The sequence below is a fragment of the Sphaeramia orbicularis genome, chromosome 1 (genome assembly GCF_902148855.1).
Source record: "Sphaeramia orbicularis chromosome 1, fSphaOr1.1, whole genome shotgun sequence".
Taxonomy (NCBI): domain Eukaryota; kingdom Metazoa; phylum Chordata; class Actinopteri; order Kurtiformes; family Apogonidae; genus Sphaeramia; species Sphaeramia orbicularis.
The window spans coordinates 31,322,856-31,344,975 of NC_043957.1; the positions used below are offsets into that span (position 1 = coordinate 31,322,856).

The window sequence follows — 22,120 nt, forward strand, 5'->3', positions numbered from 1 at the left end:
ATGATCAATAAATTTAATATAAGAAAATACCTGCTTTTCACTGAAAAATGCAAAATGCGGAGGATAACATGAGAATAAGTGGTGGCAAATCACTGAGGGAAAGTTAATGTGAGGAAGATTCATTTGGAAGTCACCACAGAATAATTGTAGGTGTGTAAAAGTTAGTTATTTTTTAAATAAAAATTAAACTACCAGACACAAATACAAACTTCACTCAGCTCTTTTAATTTCAAGAAATATCAAAATAAATGTTTTTGACTTTGTTTCTTTGAGTTGCGCACACAGCAGGTATAGGACAGATGCACGTTGTAATCATACACTGGAGCTGAAGTTTTGAATATTTCATTACACTATCCCTAATTTTGTGAACAAAATACCAATGTCACGTCACAACTTTCAACCTAGACATAAATAGCATGTATTTGCATTATTCTGATCTGAGGATAAGAAAAACATGGGAGACATTGTTCAGTGTTTGGTTTTGCATCATTATTATCACGAGATGCAGCCAGTGAATAATTAGACTGCATATGAACCACTTTACATTTTTTGTTCATCTGTCCCTCTTTTCCTCCATCCTGTCTTTCACTCCTGGTTTGGACCACACCACACCCACACCTCTGTTTCAAATATGCAAATGTTTACTCTTATTTGATAGACAGATAAACATCACACATCACATTTGTGCACAGAGCGAAAAGGAGAAAACTCAGGGAAAAGAAGAATTCAGTTCTATTATAACTACTGACAATGAAGAAGTTATATTTGCAGTTTTAGTGAGATTCAAACCTCTGCTAAGAAGAGAGCTCCTCGCTGAAACAATGAAATCCTTCCTAAAAGTCATTGTATACCTAATAGCAGGTAATGTAATCTTCTCATTTATTCATGAGCCTGAAAGCTGTTTCAATCAAACTGCAAGTGATGACTTTGATAATGTTTTTTATGATAGCCAGTGCCAGTTCAATAGCTCAGGACTTCTGCTGTTCGCAACGTAATTGTAAGTACAAAAACCCTACAATCAGACACTGACAAGGATGTACTATTTATGTATAACAGTCTAGCTAACAGTTGTTACATGATGTCAATAAGAAAACAGAGAAAAAGCACTTTTGGGTTGGACTTTGTATATTTAGGTATTTATAATTACATTGACTTTTGTAGCTTTAAGTTAATAATTGAGTTTTTGTTTCATGCTGGATCATGTTTTTACTTTCTGGCAGGTGATTCCAATGTAAATGTGGTGGCACACATTGGAAGCTCCATTACCATCATGTGTGATCCCAAAATGGGTGAAGTGAACTGTTTCTACAAAAAGAATAATGGTCAAATTGAATGCAGAAAAAAAACATCTCCTCCGGGTCAAAAGGAGATAACCAGTTCTAAGACACATGACAAGTTCTACAATGTGACCTTTTCTTCACTGAGTGTACAACCTGAAAAAGAATACTTTTGTCTCCAGGAAGGCAAAGATGAAAACAATCAAAAATGTTTCAGAAAGGTCTATCTAAATATTTCATGTAAGTAATGATATTTTTTTAAACATCCTGATGCAAACAGCAAATTGCACAAACTTACTTACAGTTTTCTCTAGTATGTTTTTGGTGTTCTCTTCAGGCTGGTTTAACATTCACCCAATTATAATTAAATATAAGAACATTTAAGACTGACATAGTTGTGGGTTCATATCAAAGTTGAAATACAAATCACTGACAACTTTAGTGTTTGCAGTTAAACCTCTCAGTGATTAAAAAAAAAAGACAGATATTAAAAAGTGCAGTATACAGAATCTAATTTGATGGACTTCGTATATTTTGGTATTTATAATTACATTGTCTTTTGTAGCTTTAAGTTAATAATTGAGTTTTTGTTTCATGCTGGATCATGTTTTTACTTTCTGGCAGGTGATTCCAATGTAAATGTGGTGGCACACATTGGAAGCTCCGTTACCATCATGTGTGATCCCAAAATGGGTGAAGTGAACTGTTTCTACAAAAAGAATAATGGTCAAACTGAATGCAGAAAAAAAACATCTCCTCCGGGTCAAAAGGAGATAACCAGTTCTAAGACACATGACAAGTTCTACAATGTGACCTTTTCTTCACTGAGTGTACAACCTGAAAAAGAATACTTTTGTCTCCAGGAAGGCAAAGATGAAAACAATCCACAATGTTTCAGAAAGGTCTATCTAAATATTTCATGTAAGTAATGATATTTTTTTAAACATCCTGATGCAAACAGCAAATTGCACAAAATTACTTATAGTTTTCTCTAGTATGTTTTTGGTGTTCTCTTCAGGCTGGTTTGACATTCACCCAATTATAATTAAATATAAGAACATTTAAGACTGACATAGTTGTGGGTTCATATCAAAGTTGAAATACAAATCACTGACAACTTTAGTGTTTGCAGTTAAACCTCTCAGTGATTAAAAAAAAAAAAGACAGATATTAAAAAGTGCAGTATACAGAATCTAATTTGATGGACTTCGTATATTTTGGTATTTATAATTACATTGTCTTTTGTAGCTTTAAGTTAATAATTGAGTTTTTGTTTCATGCTGGATCATGTTTTGACTTTCTGGCAGGTGATTCCTATGAAAATGAGGTGGCACACATTGGAAGCTCCATTATCATCATGTGTGATAACAAAAAGGATGGTGTGAATTATTTCTGCAAAAAGATTAATGCTCAACTTTTATGCATAGAACATGCAGAGACAGATGACAAGTTCTACAATAAGACCTTTCGTTCACTGAGTCGACAAGATGAAGGAGAGTACTTTTGTGTCCGGATAGACGACACTGACAAAAATCCAAAATGTTCCAAAAAGGTCCATCTAAGTATTTCGTGTAAGTAATGATATGCTTTTAAACATCCTGATGCAAACAGCAAATTGGACAAACTTACTTACAGTTTTCTCTAGTATGTTTTTGGTGTTCTCTTCAGGCTGGTTTAACATTCACCCAATTATAATTAAATATAAGAACATTTAAGACTGACATAGTTGTGGGTTCATATCAAAGTTGAAATACAAATCACTAACAACTTTAGTGTTTGTAGTTAAACCTCTCAGTGATACAAAAAAGACAGATATTAAAAAGGGCAGTATACAGAATCTAATTTGATGGAGTGAGACAGGCTTTTTTACCTTCTGCATTGAGAAAATCTCCATCACTATTTTGATTCAGTATTATGCTTTTCTCTAATTGATATGGATGCCATGAACTAGATTTCTAAAGATCTAAGATATTGTAATACTAATCACAGAAACAAAGTAAATAAATCTGTTTGGGACTATTACTGATATTGTACAGTCGTGGAAAAAAATATTAGACCATCAAAAGTCATCAAAAACAATGGTTATGCAATCAAGAACTAACTCCTGTGTGTATCATGTGGCTAAAACAGACAGAAAAGAAAATATGGAAAGCCGAAAGTGCTGTTTTTGTCCATATAACGTCATAGTTACTGATGTAAGAACTTACGTGATTTTGGTTGTTATAAAAAACAAAACAAAACATGGAAAATGGATAGATATCAGCTCTGAAATTAAACTCTTGTGAGCTATTTTTGTTGTTATCACTATATTTGTCCAAACAAAAATACCTTATTTGTACCAGGCATTAAAATGACCAAGAAATTGAAAAAAAGCAAGGGGTGGTCTCATAATATTTTTCTGCGACTGTATATGGCAGTCGTTTGAGAATAATGACTTGTTTTAACCCTATAATGCCAAACGTATCATATCTGATACATGAGTTTTGAAGCTCTCTACATGATCAGTGTGATATTTTTTTTTTCTTGATAAACCTGATGTACACAATTAGATAGATGCAATACACGGATAATCCACCAGGAGGGAGGAATTCATTCACCAGAGGCCTTTCCAGTGACACTACAAATTGTCATTAATGAGGAAGGAGGCAGAGCAATTTTGAAAAGGAATTATCAATTTGTTAGACATGTTTGTGTTATATTATGTTTTAGTTTGTTCAAAAATAATAATATCTGAGCATTGAGACCTGTTGTATGATATGAATACGAAATATGATACAAAATTGAAACTCATATAAAGAAACTGATATTTGAAACAAATTTTTTTTGTGGTTGTTCAGAAGGACCAATAAAGGCTCCAGTTTCAAAGAACTGGAATCTTCTGTCAATGATTTAATGGTTCAGGCTTTACAGGAAAATATTTGGAGTAGGGAACATGTCAACATGTTGGTCCGATGGTGTCTTTTGAGTAAACCTCACCGTTTTGATTGATGCAACAAACAATTAGAGTTCACTTCTCAGAGCATCCATTCCTCTGCTGTTGTCCCTAAGATTCAGGTGTGATCGGTGGTGTGGTGGTGAGTGTAATATTGCTGATAGCTGTGGTTTTACTCTTCGTGTACAGACACAAACTTCCCTGGATACAAGGTAAGGAATCAGATTGTGTGGTATAAATTGTAATGCAAAATATGTATGCACACACACTTGCACATGCTATACTTTTATTTACATTTTGTCTTGTAGTTAGTATTTACTTCTACTGTAGTTATAAAAATGTGTGAAGTATACCACTGAAAATTCAATAGGAGTAAAGAAATGAAGATGTCATCTTGATATTCTTTTGCTTTCAGAACAGATTGTGATTTACAAATACTTGATTTAATTCAACTAGCAAACCTCAGAAAAGGAACTGATATGCTTACATGGCATGACATGATGTCGACTGTGAGGACTAAGAAAAATATTCTGTCATTTACATTTATTCAAAAATGTCTTTGTGTTCATGTGCCGTGTTGCTGAAGGCTCATCAGATTGGAAAACCAATTCTGGAGACAATACAGAGGTCTGTATGTGTGTCTGTGATTTTGCATATATGTATAACAGCTGCATCTCTCACACTGCACCCTCCATCTCTGCAGGAAGTTCAGGGGAATCGTTGTGAGGAACTCCAGGAAAAGACGACCCAGGCAGGAAATGTAGTGTCCTCTGTTTATGCCACTGTCAACCCTCCTCCAGATCTGATACACTACGCCAGCGTCAACTTCCAGAACGACTCTGCTGTGGTCTTGACAGGGTTGGAAACACCATCTAAGCCAGAAATAAACACCTCAACTGAATACTCCTCTGTCCGTAAGAATGCTGGTCCACTGGCACCAGAGACGACTCTTTATTCTACAGTCACAAAATCTGGAGAACCATGAAAGAAGCAAAAATCAACGATGCAGAGTAAACACTGTTTATATACCAAGAATATTACAAGTGTTTCTCTGCATTTAGTTTAGATAGTTTAGTGAGATTTGTAATAACATACCTCATTGTCTAGGACAATATATATTGCTTTACAAGCTAGTTAGTGCATGTAGTGTAGTTTGTCAGTGAACACCAGCTATAGGTGTAAATATTAACAAATGTTTGTATGTTGAATAAAAAAAAATGAGAGTTCTGCTCACTCACTGAAAAGTCACTGAGAATATGTATAGCACACAGCTACATGTATAAGACGTAGAGAAACAAAAGTCTGTACATAAACATATAAAATAAGGCTTCTGTTTTTTCAGATATTCTGTAATGACGCAAAAATTATGAATTTTTCTGGTTGTCAATATGATCCTCCTTTTTACCGAGGAGAAACAATAATTAACATACTAATGACCCAAAGAGTGCATAATTTACGTGGCTGAAACAGTGTCTATTGGTTTTTTGTAGATACAACAGGCATTTCTGTTTATTGACACTATACAGCATCTTAGTTGATGGATCATTGTTAAGTTGGCAATTATTCACATAGTAGCATATGTTTATGTGTGTATATAAAATGCCCTAATGCTAAGTGAATAATCTGTCAGTACTGCAGTACTGGCTGATCTGAACCGTCCCTGTTGTGTAAATGCATGTAGTTATCGTCAGGATGCAGATACATTAACAGATTCAAACCACCTCTGAAAATCATTTATTCCTGCTCAGTCAGTCTTGTATGTAGGCTGGTATCAGTTGTTGTTGGTCAGTTGCTGTTTGGATGTCTGTTTATTATTGCTGGCTGTAAATGAAATTGCCCCCCAGGGTTAATAAAGATTGCTTGTACTTAATACTATGATTTTAGACTTAAACGTTCTGTCTGTCTGTTTGTTTGTTTGTTTGTTTGTTTGTTTGTTTGTTTGTTTGTTTGTTTGTTTAATCAAATACAATAAAGTATGTTTACACACAAATCTGGTGCATCAGTTCAACTTTTTCACTAGATATATGACATGATTCACCTCATGCACAGAGTTCAGTATCTCATGAATCAGGATCCTGATGTCTATTTTTTATTGTATTTTGCTCTGGCACCATCTTGTGGTTGAATTTCTGATCAGCCATGTGATGCTCCAGTTTGACAACTATGAGACAGTTTTCAACAACCCCTCTGACATATACCACTCAGTCACAACATTCTGACCACTGATAAGAGAATTGCTAATAATATTGATTATTTCATTACAATGGTACCTTTCATCGGGTTGGATATATTTGGCAGCAAATGAACATTTACTCCTTAAAGCTGATGTGTTGGAAGTAGCAAAATGATCACCAAATCAGCAAATGAGTGACTTTGACCAGGTCCATATTGTAACGGTGATGACTGGGTCAGAACATCTCCACAGCTGCAGGTCTTGTTGGGTGTTCCTGGTTTGAAGTGGTTTGTACTGACCAAAAATGGACTAAGGAAGGGCATGTCAATCTCAAGACAATTGCTCATCTGTGGGAGGTATTGGACAAATAAATCTGATCCATGTAGGTCCACCTTTCTACTTCCAGGACTTCAGGGATCTGCTGCTACCATCTTGGTCCAAATACCACAGCACACCTTCAGAGGTCTGGTGGAGTCTGGGCCTAAGGTCAGAGCTGTTTATATGGAAAAAGGAGAACCTACACAATATTAGACAGATGACAGTGATGTTATACTCTCACAGATACTTGATTGGTTGTTGTTCTTTTGATACTTTTGGTACTACTTTTTTTTGGGAATGAGTAACAACATCTGAAGATAATCTGACTCAGTGATTTGACCCTCACAATTTCTGCCTTGTTAAAGTTGCTCAGATCTCTACTCTTGCCTAATTTTTTCTGTTTCTAACACATTAGCTTTGAGGGTTAAGTGCTTACTTCCTGTCTAATATATCCAACCCACTGACAGGTCCCATTGGAATGAGATAATCAAAGTTTTGCCTGTCAGTGGTCAATACGTTATGACTGATGCATGTATATTAAATTCTGAGAGAAGACTACTAGTATGAAACAGTAAAAATCGAGTATGTGTTTGAGAGTATAGAAAGTCCAGAATGGACAAAGCAAACTGATTTTTTCAGTGTTGATTTTGTTGATTTGCATCTTCAACGATAGATGTCTCTAAATATCACTCACTGTCACTTAAAGAGGACACAGACAGACAGACAGACAGACAGACAGACAGACAGAACACTTATTTATCAAATTAAATGCTCTAAAACTACACAATCTGGTTGACCTCAATACTCTTATTATAATGTATAAAGCCCATGAACATACGCTCCCCTACAGTCTACAGGAGATGTTTGAGCCCAGGCAAAGTAATTATAATTTAAGGGGAACTGAAATCTACAAGAAAATTAAGTTTAGAACAAACATAAAAATTCAGTGTATCTCTGTCAGAGGGGTACATCTGTGGAAAAATCTGGAGCAAAACTTAAAAATGTCTTCTTCAATCTGTGCATGTAAAAGGATGTATAAATCCACTATAATAACAAAATATAGAACCTTCGAAGTACGCATAAAATAAGATATTATAGTTAATTGATTATCATGATAAGAAGATACTATCATATTTATTGATCATTGTATTTGGAGTAAATATTTAAAGTGGATATATATATTATAGTTTATATTAAAAACGGCTGATTATTGCAAATCTGATTGTGTGTGAGGTGACTAAAAAAAAGTGTATATGAACGGTTTTTATGGATGTTTTGTGTTATTGTAAAAAATATACAGAGGAAAATGTGTGTTAACAAAGCAAAGGAAGCGGATCTAGTTTGATTATTAGTTTGTAAAAAGGGGGTGGGAGTCAATAAGTTATACTTCTTCCCACTCCTTTTTGAGCGCAAAAAAAATTGTATTCATTTATTTATTTTGACCATGTTGTATGATTCTTTGTTATCTGATGATTCTATGTGCTTGAAATAAACTACTACTACGACACAAAGTACATCTACTCAGAAGCAGAGGCACAGAAGACACATAGAAATTAGAAAACCACTGCTTTCTTCCTCATAAAAGTAACAATAGTCATCAAGCACACATTAACCCATAAACATAAAGACTCAAACATCCACTGACGACTATAAGCATATGCTGATGTAAGCAGTTTAATACTTGTTAATCCACTAATCATATCAGTACATTTAAATAATTGGTGTAAAATACAGTTTGTCATCTTTTCATGGTCATCAGATATGACCCATTTGGACGTTCAGAGGCTCCGTAGTTACCATGGAAACACTGTCATCTTCTACAACATTGATTCACCAGTAAAGCTAATGGACTTTGATCAGTGACAGTGGATGGAGACACTGGGTTCATGTTCAGTTAATGATATCTTTGCTAAAAAAGTCACTTTTTCTTCAGTTTTCTCTATTCTTGATATAATAACCCTTAACTTTAATCTGAGCATTTATGAACATCTACATCAGGGGTCTCAAACTCATTTTCTTTCAGGGGCAACGTTCAGCCTGATTTGATCTCAACTGGTCCGGACCAGTAAAATAATAGCAGCATAACCTAGAAATAATCACAACTCCAAATTTTCGTTTTTGTTTTAGCACAAAAAAAAACCCTATTAAATTATGAAACACTTACTTTTATAAACTATCCAAACAAAAAAGATGTGAATAACCTGAAAAAACTGAAACTTATTAAGAAAAATAAGTGCAATTTTAATAATATTATGCCTTAATTTATCATTTATACATGTGCATTATGGATCGAATCTACAAAGATAGAACACTTTTCTTCAGACATTTCAGTTTGTTCACATTTGTTCTATAAATAATCACAATTCCAAATTTTTGTCTTTGTTTTAGTACAACAAAACCCTATTAAATTATGAAAATACTTACTTTTCTAAACTATCCAAACAAAAAAGATGTGAGTAACCTGAAAAAACTGAAATTTATTGCAGTTTTAATAATATTATGCCTCAATTTATCATTTATACATGTACATTATGGATTGGATCTACAAAGACACAACACTTTTCTTTAGACATTTCAGGTTGTTCATATTTGTTCAGGTTATTGACATTTTATTGTTACAGGATAGTTTGTAAATGTAAATATATTCATGATTTAATGTTATTTTTTGCACTAAAACAAAGACAAAAATTCAAAGTTGTCATTATTTATAGACATAATGTAATCAAACCGAGAAGAAAACATGGAGTCATTATTTTTTGTAGGTTTTTATGCTGTTATTTTACTGTAGATCATAATGGTCTGTATGTGGAACCTGAACTAAAATGAGTTCGACAGCCTTGACTGTGGAATTTTTGCACTTTGCAAATTCATCCCATGGGCCGGATTGGAATCTGTGGAGGGCCACATTTGGACCCCGGGCCACATGTTTGAGACCCCTTATCTACATGATCATTAAATTAAATATAAGAAAATACTTGATTTTCACCAAAAATTTGCAAAATACAGAGAGTGCAAAATGCAGATATTACAATAAATAGTGATAATTCCCTAAAGAAAAGTTAAATAGAGAGAAAAATTCATTTGGGAACTACTACAAAAGTTACACTGGGTCTTTATGGGCTAGGCTTCATATTTAAGAGCTAAATCACTGGCAGGAATTTATGTATAAAAAAAAAAACCTTAAAAAAAATCTGATATAAGGTCTTAATGTTTCTTTTCTCTTTGCTTTATGGATTAAAGTCAGCTTTTCATGTGTCTGACCTACAAGTGTCCATTCAGTCCAAAATGTCTGAAGAGCTGTGACAGACATCTCAGATGACCAATAAGAGGAGCAGGTTGGCTGTAGGGGCGGGGCTTCAGTCTCCGGTGGAGGCTCGGTGTCGCCTGACCGGATGATGACAGAAGTTTTCAGCCGAATGTAGCGACTTTTATCATGCAGCCACCCACTTATTGATCCCACTAGTGACCAGACAGAAACCAGAACTCGTCATTTTATCACCAACACTTTTACATTTTAGTTATTTTTTTAATGAACTGCACAGACGCAGGACACGCGCGGTGCCATCTGGGAACTTGTAGTTTGGAGCAGACCGTCTGTTTGAACTGGTGTGAAGCAATCCAGCACCGCGAAGAAAGGCGTGAAGTAAGCAAGCGCTTGTATTTAGGGGGGTCCGTGTATACTTGACATTACGGTAATATAGAATTGCAGGAAAACTCGAGTTTCCACAGACTCATTCCACCTCAGTCTTATGCTAGACCACCCCAGGAAGACCCTCACTCAATTTGGCGTCAATCTGATGTGGCATTTCAAAATAAAACCCCTCTAAAATCTTCATATCTATAGTATATTATAGCAAAATTAATAGTAATATTACAGCAAATCTGCGAGTTTCCACAGACTCATTCCACCTCAGTCTTGTAGAAGACCACCCCAGGAAGACCCCCATTCAATTTGGGGTCAATCTGATGTGGCATTTCAAAATAAAAGGCCTCTAAAATCCTCATATATGGAGTATATTATGGCAAAATTATGAGTAATATTACAGGAAATCTGCTAGTTTCCACAGACTCATTCCACCTCAGTCTTATGCTAGACCACACCAGGAAGACCCCCACTCAATTTGGGGTCAATCTGATGTGGCATTTCAAAATAAACCCCCTCTAAAATCTTCATATCTATAGTATATTATAGCATAATTATGAGTAATATTACAGCAAATCTGCTAGTTTCCACAGACTCATTCCACCTCAGTCTGGTAGAAGACCACTCCAGGAAGACCCCCACTCAATTTGAGTTCAATCTGATGTAACATTTCAAAATAAAAGGCATATAAAATCCTCATATATGGAGTTTATTATGGCAAAATAATGATTCATATTACAGGGTATCTGCTTGTTTCCACAGACTCATTACACTTCAGTCTTGTACTAGACCACTCCAGGAAGACCCCCACTCAATTTGGGGTCAATCTGAAGTAGCATTTCAAAATAAAACCCCTCTAAAATCTTCACATCTATAGTATATTATAGCATAATTATGAGTAATATTACAGCAAATCTGCAAGTTTCCACAGACTCATTCCACCTCAGTCTTGTAGAAGACCACTCCAGGAAGACCCCCATTCAATTTGGGGTCAATCTGATGTGGCATTTCAAAATCAAAGGCCTCTAAAATCCTCATATATGGAGTATATTATGGCAAAATTATGAGTAATATTACAGGAAATCTGCTAGTTTCCACAGACTCATTCCACCTCAGTCTTATGCTAGACCACACCAGGAAGACCCCCACTCAATTTGGGGTCAATCTGATGTGGCATTTCAAAATAAAACCCCTCTAAAATCTTCACATCTATAGTATATTATAGCATAATTATGAGTAATATTACAGCAAATCTGCAAGTTTCCACAGACTCATTCCACCTCAGTCTTGTAGAAGACCACTCCAGGAAGACCCCCACTCAATTTGAGTTCAATCTGATGTAACATTTCAAAATAAAAGGCATATAAAATCCTCATATATGGAGTTTATTATGGCAAAATAATGATTCATATTACAGGGTATCTGCTTGTTTCCACAGACTCATTACACTTAAGTCTTGTACTAGACCACTCCAGGAAGACCCCCACTCAATTTGGGGTCAATCTGAAGTAGCTTTTCAAAATAAAACCCCTCTAAAATCTTCATATCTATAGTATATTATAGCAAAATTATGAGTAATATTTCAGGAAATCTGCTAGTTTCCACAGACTCATTCCACCTCAGTCTTATGCTAGACCACACCAGGAAGACCCCCACTCAATTTGGGGTCAATCTGATGTGGCATTTCAAAATAAAACCCCTCTAAAATCTTCATATCTATAGTATATTATAGCATAATTATGAGTAATATTACAGCAAATCTGCAAGTTTCCACAGACTCATTCCACCTCAGTCTTGTAGAAGACCACTCCAGGAAGACCCCCACCCAATTTGGGGTCAATCTGATGTAACATTTCAAAATAAAAGGCCTATAAAATCCTCATATATGGAGTTTATTATGGCAATATAATGATTCATATTACAGGATATCTGCTAGTTTCCACAGACTCATTCCACATCAGTCTTGTACTAGACCACCCAAGGAAGACCCCCACCAAATTTGGGGTCAATCTGATGTAGCATTTCAAAATAAAACCCCTCTAAAAATCTTCATATCTATAGTATATTATAGCAAAATTATGAGTAATATTACAGGAAAACTGCTAGTTTCCACAGACTCATTCCACTTCATTCTTATGCTAGGCCACCCCAGGAAGACCCCCACTCATTTTGGGGTCAATACGATGTGGGATTTCAAAATAAAACCCCTCTAAAATCTTCATATCTATAGTATATTATAGCAAAATTATGAGTAATATTTCAGGACATCTGCTAGTTTCCACAGACTCATTCCACCTCAGTCTTGTAGAAGACCACTCGAGGAAGACCCCCACTCAGTTTGGGGTCATTCTGATGTAGTATTTCAAAATAAAAGGCCTCTCAAATCTTTATTTTTAGATAATATTGTTTCAAAATTATGAGTAATATTACAGAAAAACTGCTACTTTCCACAGACTCATACCACCTCAGTCTTGTAGTAGACCACCCCAGGAAGACCCCCACTCAATTTGGGGTCAATCTGATGTGGCATTTCAAAATAAAACCCCTCTAAAATCTTCATATCTATAGTATATTATAGCAAAATTATAATTAATTTGACAGGAAATCTGCTAGTTTCCACAGACTCATTCCACCTCAGTTTTGTAGTAGACCACCCCAGGAAGACCCCAACTCAATTTGGGGTCAGTTTGATTTTAGATTTGTTGAAGAATCATTTCTAAGTCAAATAAACCATTAAGCCATAACTTTTACTAGTTTTATTTTTTGCTCAGTCCTTACATCAAAAATAAATAAAATCTTAAATATAGCATTTGGACTGGAGTAGAAACAACACTGTTTCATTTGATTTGTTTAAATAATTAATTTATTTATTTTTATAATATATCGGCGGTCAACTTTCTGGAGTTCAACAAACAAAAAAAATCAATAATTTCTGAAAATGATAGATCGGCAACCAAAACTGTGATTAAAAAACTGCAATTAACTGTATACAACACATCTGTTCCTTAATAAAAATAATAAAAAGACATGAGCAGAAATTACATACCTTGTCAACAAGGAGGAAAAAACTTTTGTCCTCGTCCTGTGAAGTGTGGCTGGCTTAGAAATGCGATTGCCTTATTGAGCTCTTTGTGTGAAATTATCATATGTATATAAACTACAATGAATTTGAGCAGTGTAGGGCAAAACTGATTTATTACATGATGTCAATTAAACACGAAAGCGAAAAAAGGAAACTAACGGTTTTCCTGTAATATTACTCATAATTTTACTATAATATACTATAGATATGAAGATTTTAGAGGGATTTTATTTGAAATGCCACATCAGATTGACCCCAGATTGAGTGGGGGTCTTCCTGGGGTGGCCTAGCATAAGACTGAGGTGGAATGACTCTGTGGAAACTAGCAGATATCCTGTAATATGAATCATAATTTTGCTATAATATACTACAGATATGAAAATTTTAGAGGCCTTTTATTTTGAAATGCTACATCATATTGACCCCAAATTGGGTGGGGGTCTTCCTGGGGTGGTCTAGCATAAGACTGAGGTGGAATGAGTCTGTGGAAACTAGCGGTTTTCCTGTAATATTACTCATAATTTTGCCATAATATACTCCATATATGAGGATTTTAGAGGGCTTTTATTTTGAAATGCCACATCAGATTGACCCCAAATTGAGTAGGGGTCTTCCTGGGGTGGTCTAGCATAAGACCGAGGTGGAATGAGTCTGTGGAAACTAGCAGATATCCTCTAAAATTACTCATAATTTTGCTATAATATGCAATAGATATGAAGATTTGAGAGGCCTTTTATTTTGAAATGCCACATCAGATTGACCCCAAATTGAGTGGGGGTCTTCCTGGAGTGGTCTAGTACAAGACTGAAGTGTAATGAGTCTGTGGAAACAAGCAGATATCCTGTAATATGAATCATTATTTTGCCATAAAAACTCCATATATGAGGATTTTATAGGCCTTTTATTTTGAAATGCTACTTCAGATTGACCCCAAATTGGGTGGGGGTCTTCCTGGGGTGGTCTTCTACAATACTGAGGTGGAATGAGTCTGTGGAAACTCGCAGATTTCCTGAAATATTACTCATAATTATGCTATAATATACTATAGATTTGAAGATTTTAGAGGGGTTTTATTTTGAAATGCCACATCAGATTGACCCCAAATTGAGTGGAGGTCTTCCTGGGGTGGTCTAGCATAAGACTGAGGTGGAACGAGTCTGTGGAAACTCGAGTTTTCCTGCAGTTCTATATTACCGTAATGTCAAGTACACACAGGCTCCCCTAAATACAAGCGCTTGCTCACTTCACGCCTTTCTCCGCGGTGCTGGATTGCTTCACACCAGTCCGTTTGGCGTGTTTTTAACCGGGGGCTGCGAAGCACAGAGCCCGCTGGGCTGACCGAGGTGCAGCCATGGGAAACCGGGGGATGGAGGACCTTATTCCCCTCATCAACAAGCTCCAGAATGCCTTCAGCTCCATCGGCCAAAGCTGTAACTTAGACCTGCCTCAGATAGCGGTGGTCAGCGGCCAGAGTGCAGGGAAGAGCTCCGTGTTGGAAAATTTCGTTGGGAGGTTGTAAAATTGATGTTTAATCTTACCCTGAAGTGACAGTGTAAATGTGATTTTCATTTTGTTGGCTGTCGTTGCTTTTATTACTGCTGGTTTTACTCCAAACTGCGCCGGCCTTTTGCGTAAAAGTCGCCAACTAAGCACTTGGTTACGCGCTCTGTTTGTCGGTGCCTCCCAGTTTCGGTATTTCAGTGTCTTCAGGTATGACCCATTTGGATGTTCAGAGGCTTAATAGTGAACATGGAAACACACACACACACACACACACACACACACACACACACACACACACACACACATATATATATATTTACAGGGTGGGGAAGCAAAATTTACACTATTTTGAGGCAGGGATTGAAAGACAGTGTATGACCAATTAGTTTATTGAAAGTCATGAGAATTTATTTGCCACAAGAAAATTTACATAATAGAAAATGTTTTTTATTCTATGTGTCCTCCTTCTTTCTCAATAACTGCCTTCACACGCTTCCTGAAACTTGCGCAAGTGTTCCTCAAATATTCGGGTGACAACTTCTCCCATTCTTCTTTAATAGTATCTTCCAGACTTTCTCGTAATAGTTTTGCTCATAGTCATTCTCTTCTTTCCATTATAAACAGTCTTTATGGACACTCCAACTATTTTTGAAATCTCCTTTGGTGTGACGAGTGCATTCAGCAAATCACACACTCTTTGACGTTTGCTTTCCTGATTACTCATATGGACAAAAGTTTCTGAAAAGGTATGGATAATAGTGTTAGGTATGATTATGACATCAATATATGTTTGGTTTCAAAACAATTGACACAGTGCCTGCTGAGAAAAAACAACTAAATGTTCATTGTAAATTTTGCTTCCCCACCCTGTATAAATATATATATATATGTGTGTGTGTGTGTCTGTGTGTGTGTGTGTGTGTGTATAATAGTTTTAGTTCAGTTTGCTGTGGATCCATGTGTCTCCTCCTATTTCCCCCCCTTCCCCCAATCTCTCTCTCTTCCTCTTCCTTTAACCCTCTCTCTTTAACCCTAACTGGTCAAGGCAGATGACCATCCTCCAGGAGTCGGGAGGAAATTTGATGGAATAAAATTTAATTGATTGATTGATTGAAAAAGTCACTTTTTCTTCAACAACCTTTGAATTTACTCTGAGCTTTTGTGAATATCAACATGATAAATAAATTTAATATAAGAAAATACCTGCTTTTCACTGAAAAATGCAAAATGCGAAGGATAACATTAGAATAAGTGGTGGCAAATCACTGAGGGAAAGTTAATGTGAGGAAGATTCATTTGGAAGTCACCACAGAATAATTGTACGTGTGTAAAAGTTAGTTATTTTTTTAATAAAAATTAAACTACCAGACACAAATACAAACTTCACTCAGCTCTTTTAATTTCAAGAAATATCAAAATAAATGTTTTTGACTTTGTTTCTTTGAGTTGCGCACACAGCAGGTATAGGACAGACGCACATTGTAATCATACACTGGAGCTGAAGTCTTGAATATTTCATTACACTATCCCTAATTTTGTAAACAAAATACCAATGTCACATCACAACTTTCAACCTAGACATAAACAGCATGTATTTGCATTATTCTGATCTGAGGATAAGAAAAACATGGGAGACATTGTTCAGTGTTTGGTTTTGCATCATTATTATCACAAGATGCAGCCAGTGAATAATTAGACTGCATATGAACCACTTTACATTTTTTGTTCATCTGTCCCTCTTTTCCTCCATCCTGTCTTTCACTCCTGGTTTGGACCACACCACACCCACACCTCTGTTTCAAATATGCAAATGTTTACTGTTATTTGATAGACAGATAAACATCACACATCACATTTGTGCACAGAGCTAAAAGGAGAAAACTCAGGGAAAAGAAGAATTCAGTTCTATTATAACTACTGACAATGAAGAAGTTATATTTGCAGTTTTAGTGAGATTCAAACCACTGCTAAGAAGAGAGCTCCTCGCTGAAACAATGAAATCCTTCCTAAAAGTCATTGTATACCTAATAGCAGGTAATGTAATCTTCTCATTTATTCATGAGCCTGAAAGCTGTTTCAATCAAACTGCAAGTAATGACTTTGATAATGATTTTTATGATAGCCAGTGCCAGTTCAATAGATCGGGACTTCCGCCCTTCGCTACGCAATTGTAAGTACAAAAACCCTACAATCAGACACTGACAAGGATGTACTATTTATGTATAACAGTCTAGCTAACAGTTGTTACATGATGTCAATAAGAAAACAGAGAAAAAGCACTTTTGGGTTGGACTTTGTATATTTAGGTATTTATAATTACATTGACTTTTGTAGCTTTAAGTTAATAATTGAGTTTTTGTTTCATGCTGGATCGTGTTTTTACTTTCTGGCAGGTGATTCCAATGTAAATGTGGTGGCACACATTGGAAGCTCCATTACCATCATGTGTCATTACAAAAAGGATGGTGAGAAGTATTTCTGCAAAAAGATTAATGATCAAATTGAATGCAGAAAAAACCCATCTTCTCCAAGTCAAGATGGGATAACCAGTTCTAAGACACATGACAAGTTCTACAATGTGACCTTTTCTTCACCGAGTGTACGACCTGAAAAAGAATACTTTTGTCTCCAGGAAGACAAAGTTGAAAACAATCCACAATGTTTCAGAAAGGTCCATCTAAGTATTTCGTGTAAGTAATGATATTTTTTTAAACATCCTGATGCAAACAGCAAATTGCACAAAATTACTTATAGTTTTCTCTAGTATTTATTTGGTGTTCTCTTCAGGCTGGTTTGACATTCACCCAATTATAATTAAATATGAGAACATTTAAGACTGACATAGTTGTGGGTTCATATCAAAGTTGAAATACAAATCACTGACAACTTTAGTGTTTGTAGTTAATCCTCTCAGTGATTAAAAAAAAAGACAGATATTAAAAAGTGCAGTATACAGAATCTAATTTGATGGACTTTGTATATTTAGGTATTTATAATTACAGTGTCTTTTGTAGCTTTAAGTTAATAATTGAGTTTTTGTTTCATGCTGGATCATGTTTTTACTTTCTGGCAGGTGATTCCAATGAAAATAAGGTGGCACACATTGGAAGCTCTGTTACCATCATGTGTGATTACAAAGACGATGGTGTGAACTATTTCTGCGAAAATAATAATGCTCGACTTGAATGCAGAAAACATGCAGAGAAAAATGGCAATTTCTACAGTGAGACCTTTTCTTCACTGAGTCGACACAATGAAAGAGAGTACTTTTGTGTCCGGACAGACGTCAATGACAAACATCTAAAATGTTCCAAAAAGGTCCATCTAAGTATTTCGTGTAAGTAATGATATGCTTTTAAACATCCTGATGCAAACAGCAAATTGCACAAACTTACTTACAGTTTTCTCTAGTATGTTTTTGGTGTTCTCTTCAGGCTGGTTTGACATTCACCCAATTATAATTAAATATAAGAACATTTAAGACTGACATAGTTGTGGGTTCATATCAAAGTTGAAATACAAATCACTAACAACTTTAGTGTTTGTAGTTAAACCTCTCAGTGATACAAAAAGACAGATATTAAAAAGTACAGTATACAGAATCTAATTTGATGGAGTGAGACAGGCTTTTTTACCTTCTGCATTGAGAAAATCTCCATCACTATTTTGATTCAGTATTATGCTTTTCTCTAATTGATATGGATGCCATGAACTAGATTTCTAAAGATCTAAGATACTGTAATACTAATTACAGAAACAAAGTAAATAAATGTGTTTGGGACTATAACTGATATTGCACAGTCGTGGAAAAAAATATTAGACCATCGAAGTCACCAAAAACAATGGTTATGCAATCAAGAACTAACTCCTGTGTGTATCATGTGGCTAAAACAGACAGAAAAGAAAATATGGAAAGCCGAAAGTGCTGTTTTTGTCCATATAACGCCATAGTTACTGATGTAAGAACTTACGTGATTTTGGTTATTATAAAAAAAAATAAAAAAAAAACATGAAAAATGGATAGATATCAGCTCTGAAATTAAACTCTTGTGAGCTATTTTTGTTGTTATCACTATATTTGTCCAAACAAAAATACCTTATTTGTACCAGGCATTAAAATGACCAAGAAATTGAAAAAAAGCAAGGGGTGGTCTCATAATATTTTTCTGCGACTGTATATGGCAGTCGTTTGAGAATAATGACTTGTTTTAACCCTATAATGCCAAACGTATCATATCTGATACATTAGTTTTGAAGCTCTCTACATGATCAGTGTAATATTTTTTTTTCTTGATAAACCTGATGTTCACAATTAGATAGATGCAATACACGGATAATCCACCAGGAGGGAGGAATTCATTCACCAGAGGCCTTTCCAGTGACACTACAAATTGTCATTAATGAGGAAGGAGGCAGAACAATTTTGAAAAGGAATTATCAATTTGTTAGACATGTTTGTGTTATATTATGTTTTAGTTTGTTCAAAAATAATAATATTTGAGCATTGAGACCTGTTGTATGATATGAATACGAAATATGGTACAAAATTGAAACTCATATAAAGAAACTGATATTTGAAACAAATTTTTTTTTGGTTGTTCAGAAGGACCAATAAAGGCTCCAGTTTCAAAGAACTGGAATCTTCTGTCAATGATTTAATGGTTCAGGCTTTACAGGAAAATATTTGGAGTAGGGAACATGTCAACATGTTGGTCCGATGGTGTCTTTTGAGTAAACCTCACCGTTTTGATTGATGCAACAAACAATTAGAGTTCACTTCTCAGAGCATGCATTCCTCTGCTGTTGTCCCTAAGATTCAGGTGTGATCGGTGGTGTGGTGGTGAGTGTCATATTGCTGATAGCTGTGGTTTTACTCTTCGTGTACAGACACAAACTTCCCTGGATACAAGGTAAGGAATCAGATTGTGTGGTATAAATTGTAATGCAAAATATGTATGCACACACACTTGCATATGCTATACTTTTATTTACATTTTGTCTTGTAATTAGTATTTACTTCTACTGTAGTTATAAAAATGTGTGAAGTATACCACTGAAAATTCAATAGGAGTAAAGAAATGAAGATGTCATCTTGATATTCTTTTGCTTTCAGAACAGATTGTGATTTACAAATACTTGATTTAATTCAACTAGCAAACCTCAGAAAAGGAACTGATATGCTTACATGGCATGACATGATGTTGACTATGAGGACTAAGAAAAATATTCTGTCATTTACATTTATTCAAAAATGTCTTTGTGTTCATGTGCCGTGTTGCCGAAGGCTCATCAGATTGGAAAACTAATTCTGGAGACAATACAGAGGTCTGTATGTGTGTCTGTGATTTTGCATATATGTATAACAGCTGCATCTCTCACACTGCACCCTCCATCTCTGCAGGAAGTTCAGGGGAATCGTTGTGAGGAACTCCAGGAAAAGACGACCCAGGCAGGAAATGTAGTGTCCTCTGTTTATGCCACTGTCAACCCTCCTCCAGATCTGATACACTACGCCAGCGTCAACTTCCAGAACGACTCTGCTGTGGTCTTGACAGGGTTGGAAACACCATCTAAGCCAGAAATAAACACCTCAACTGAATACTCCTCTGTCCGTAAGAATGCTGGTCCACTGGCACCAGAGACGATTCTTTATTCTACAGTCACAAAATCTGGAGAACCATGAAAGAAGCAAAATTCCACGATGCAGAGTAAACACTGTTTATATACCAAGAATATTACAAGTGTTTCTCTGCATTTAGTTTAGATAGTTTAGTGAGATTTGTAATAACAGACTTCATTGTCTAGGACAATATATATTGCGTTACAAGCTAGTTAGTGCATGTAGTGTAGTTTGTCAGTGAACACCAGCTATAGGTGTAAATATTAACAAATGTTTGTATGTTGAATAAAAAAAAATGAGAGTTCTGCTCACTCACTGAAAAGTCACTGAGAATATGTATAGCACACAGCTACATGTATAAGACGTAGAGAAACAGAAGTCTGTACATAAACATATAAAATAAGGCTTCTGTTTTTTCAGATATTCTGTAATGACACAAAAATTATGGATTTTTCTGGTTGTCAATATAATCCTCCTTTTTACCGAGGAGAAACAATACTTAACATACTAATGACCCAAAGAGTGCATAATTTATGTGGCTGAAACGGTGTCTATTGGTTTTTTGTAGATACAACAGGCATTTCTGTTTATTGACACTATACAGCATCTTAGTTGATGGATCATTGTTAAGTTGGCAATTATTCACATAGTAGCATATGTTTATGTGTGTATATAAAATGCCCTAATGCTAAGTGAATAATCTGTCAGTACCGCAGTGCTGGCTGATCTGAACCGTCCCTGTTGTGTAAATGCATGTAGTTATCGTCAGTATGTATGTAGTAGTATGTATGTAGATACATTAACAGATTCAAACCACCTCTGAAAATCATTTATTCCTGCTCAGTCAGTCTTGTATGTAGGCTGGTATCAGTTGTTGTTGGTCAGTTGCTGTTTGGATGTCTGTTTATTATTGCTGGCTGTAAATGAAATTGCCCCCCAGGGTTAATAAAGATTGCTTGTACTTAATACTATGATTTTAGACTGAAACGTTTTGTTTGTTTGTTTGATTTTTTAATCAAATACAATAAAGTATGTTTACACACAAATCTGGTGCATCAGTTCAACTTTTTCACTAGATATATGACATGATTCACCTCATGCACAGAGTTCAGTATCTCATGAATCAGGATCCTGATGTCTACTTTTTATTGTATTTTGCTCTGGCACCATCTTGTGGTTGAATTTCTGATCAGCCATGTGATGCTCCAGTTTGACAACTATGAGACAGTTTTCAACAACCCCTCTGACGTACACCACTCAGTCACAACATTCTGACCACTGATAAGAGAATTGCTAATAATATTGATTATTTCATTACAATGGTACCTTTCATCGGGTTGGATATACAGGGTAGGGAAGCAAAATTTACAATGAACATTTAGTTGTTTTTCTCAGCAGGCACTACGTCAATTGTTTTGAAACCAAACATGTATTGATGTCATAATCATACCTAACACTATTATCTATACCTTTTCAGAAACTTTTGCCCATATGGGTAATCAGGAAAGCAAACGTCAAAGAGTGTGTGATTACCTCCGCCAAGGAGGTTATGTATTTGCCAGGGTTTGTCTG

At 35.5% G+C, this 22,120-nt stretch overlaps 1 protein-coding gene across 2 annotated transcripts; it reads left to right on the forward strand.

Moving 5' to 3' along the window:
- Positions 1-700: 700 nt before the first annotated feature.
- Positions 701-21,499, forward strand: LOC115421519 (uncharacterized). Of its 2 annotated transcripts, none has more exons than XM_030137454.1 (8): positions 701-861; positions 950-997; positions 1,221-1,517; positions 1,902-2,198; positions 2,585-2,848; positions 19,743-19,838; positions 20,213-20,253; positions 20,330-21,499. In XM_030137454.1, exons 1-8 carry the CDS (start codon positions 822-824, stop codon positions 20,609-20,611), a joined length of 1,365 nt encoding a protein of 454 aa, XP_029993314.1. In that variant the 5' UTR covers positions 701-821; the 3' UTR covers positions 20,612-21,499. The 2 variants fall into 2 exon arrangements, with proteins under 2 accessions (XP_029993314.1, XP_029993305.1); XM_030137445.1 differs by lacking the exons at positions 19,743-19,838; positions 20,213-20,253; positions 20,330-21,499 and adding exons at positions 4,326-4,421; positions 4,796-4,836; positions 4,913-6,187.
- Positions 21,500-22,120: the final 621 nt, after the last annotated feature.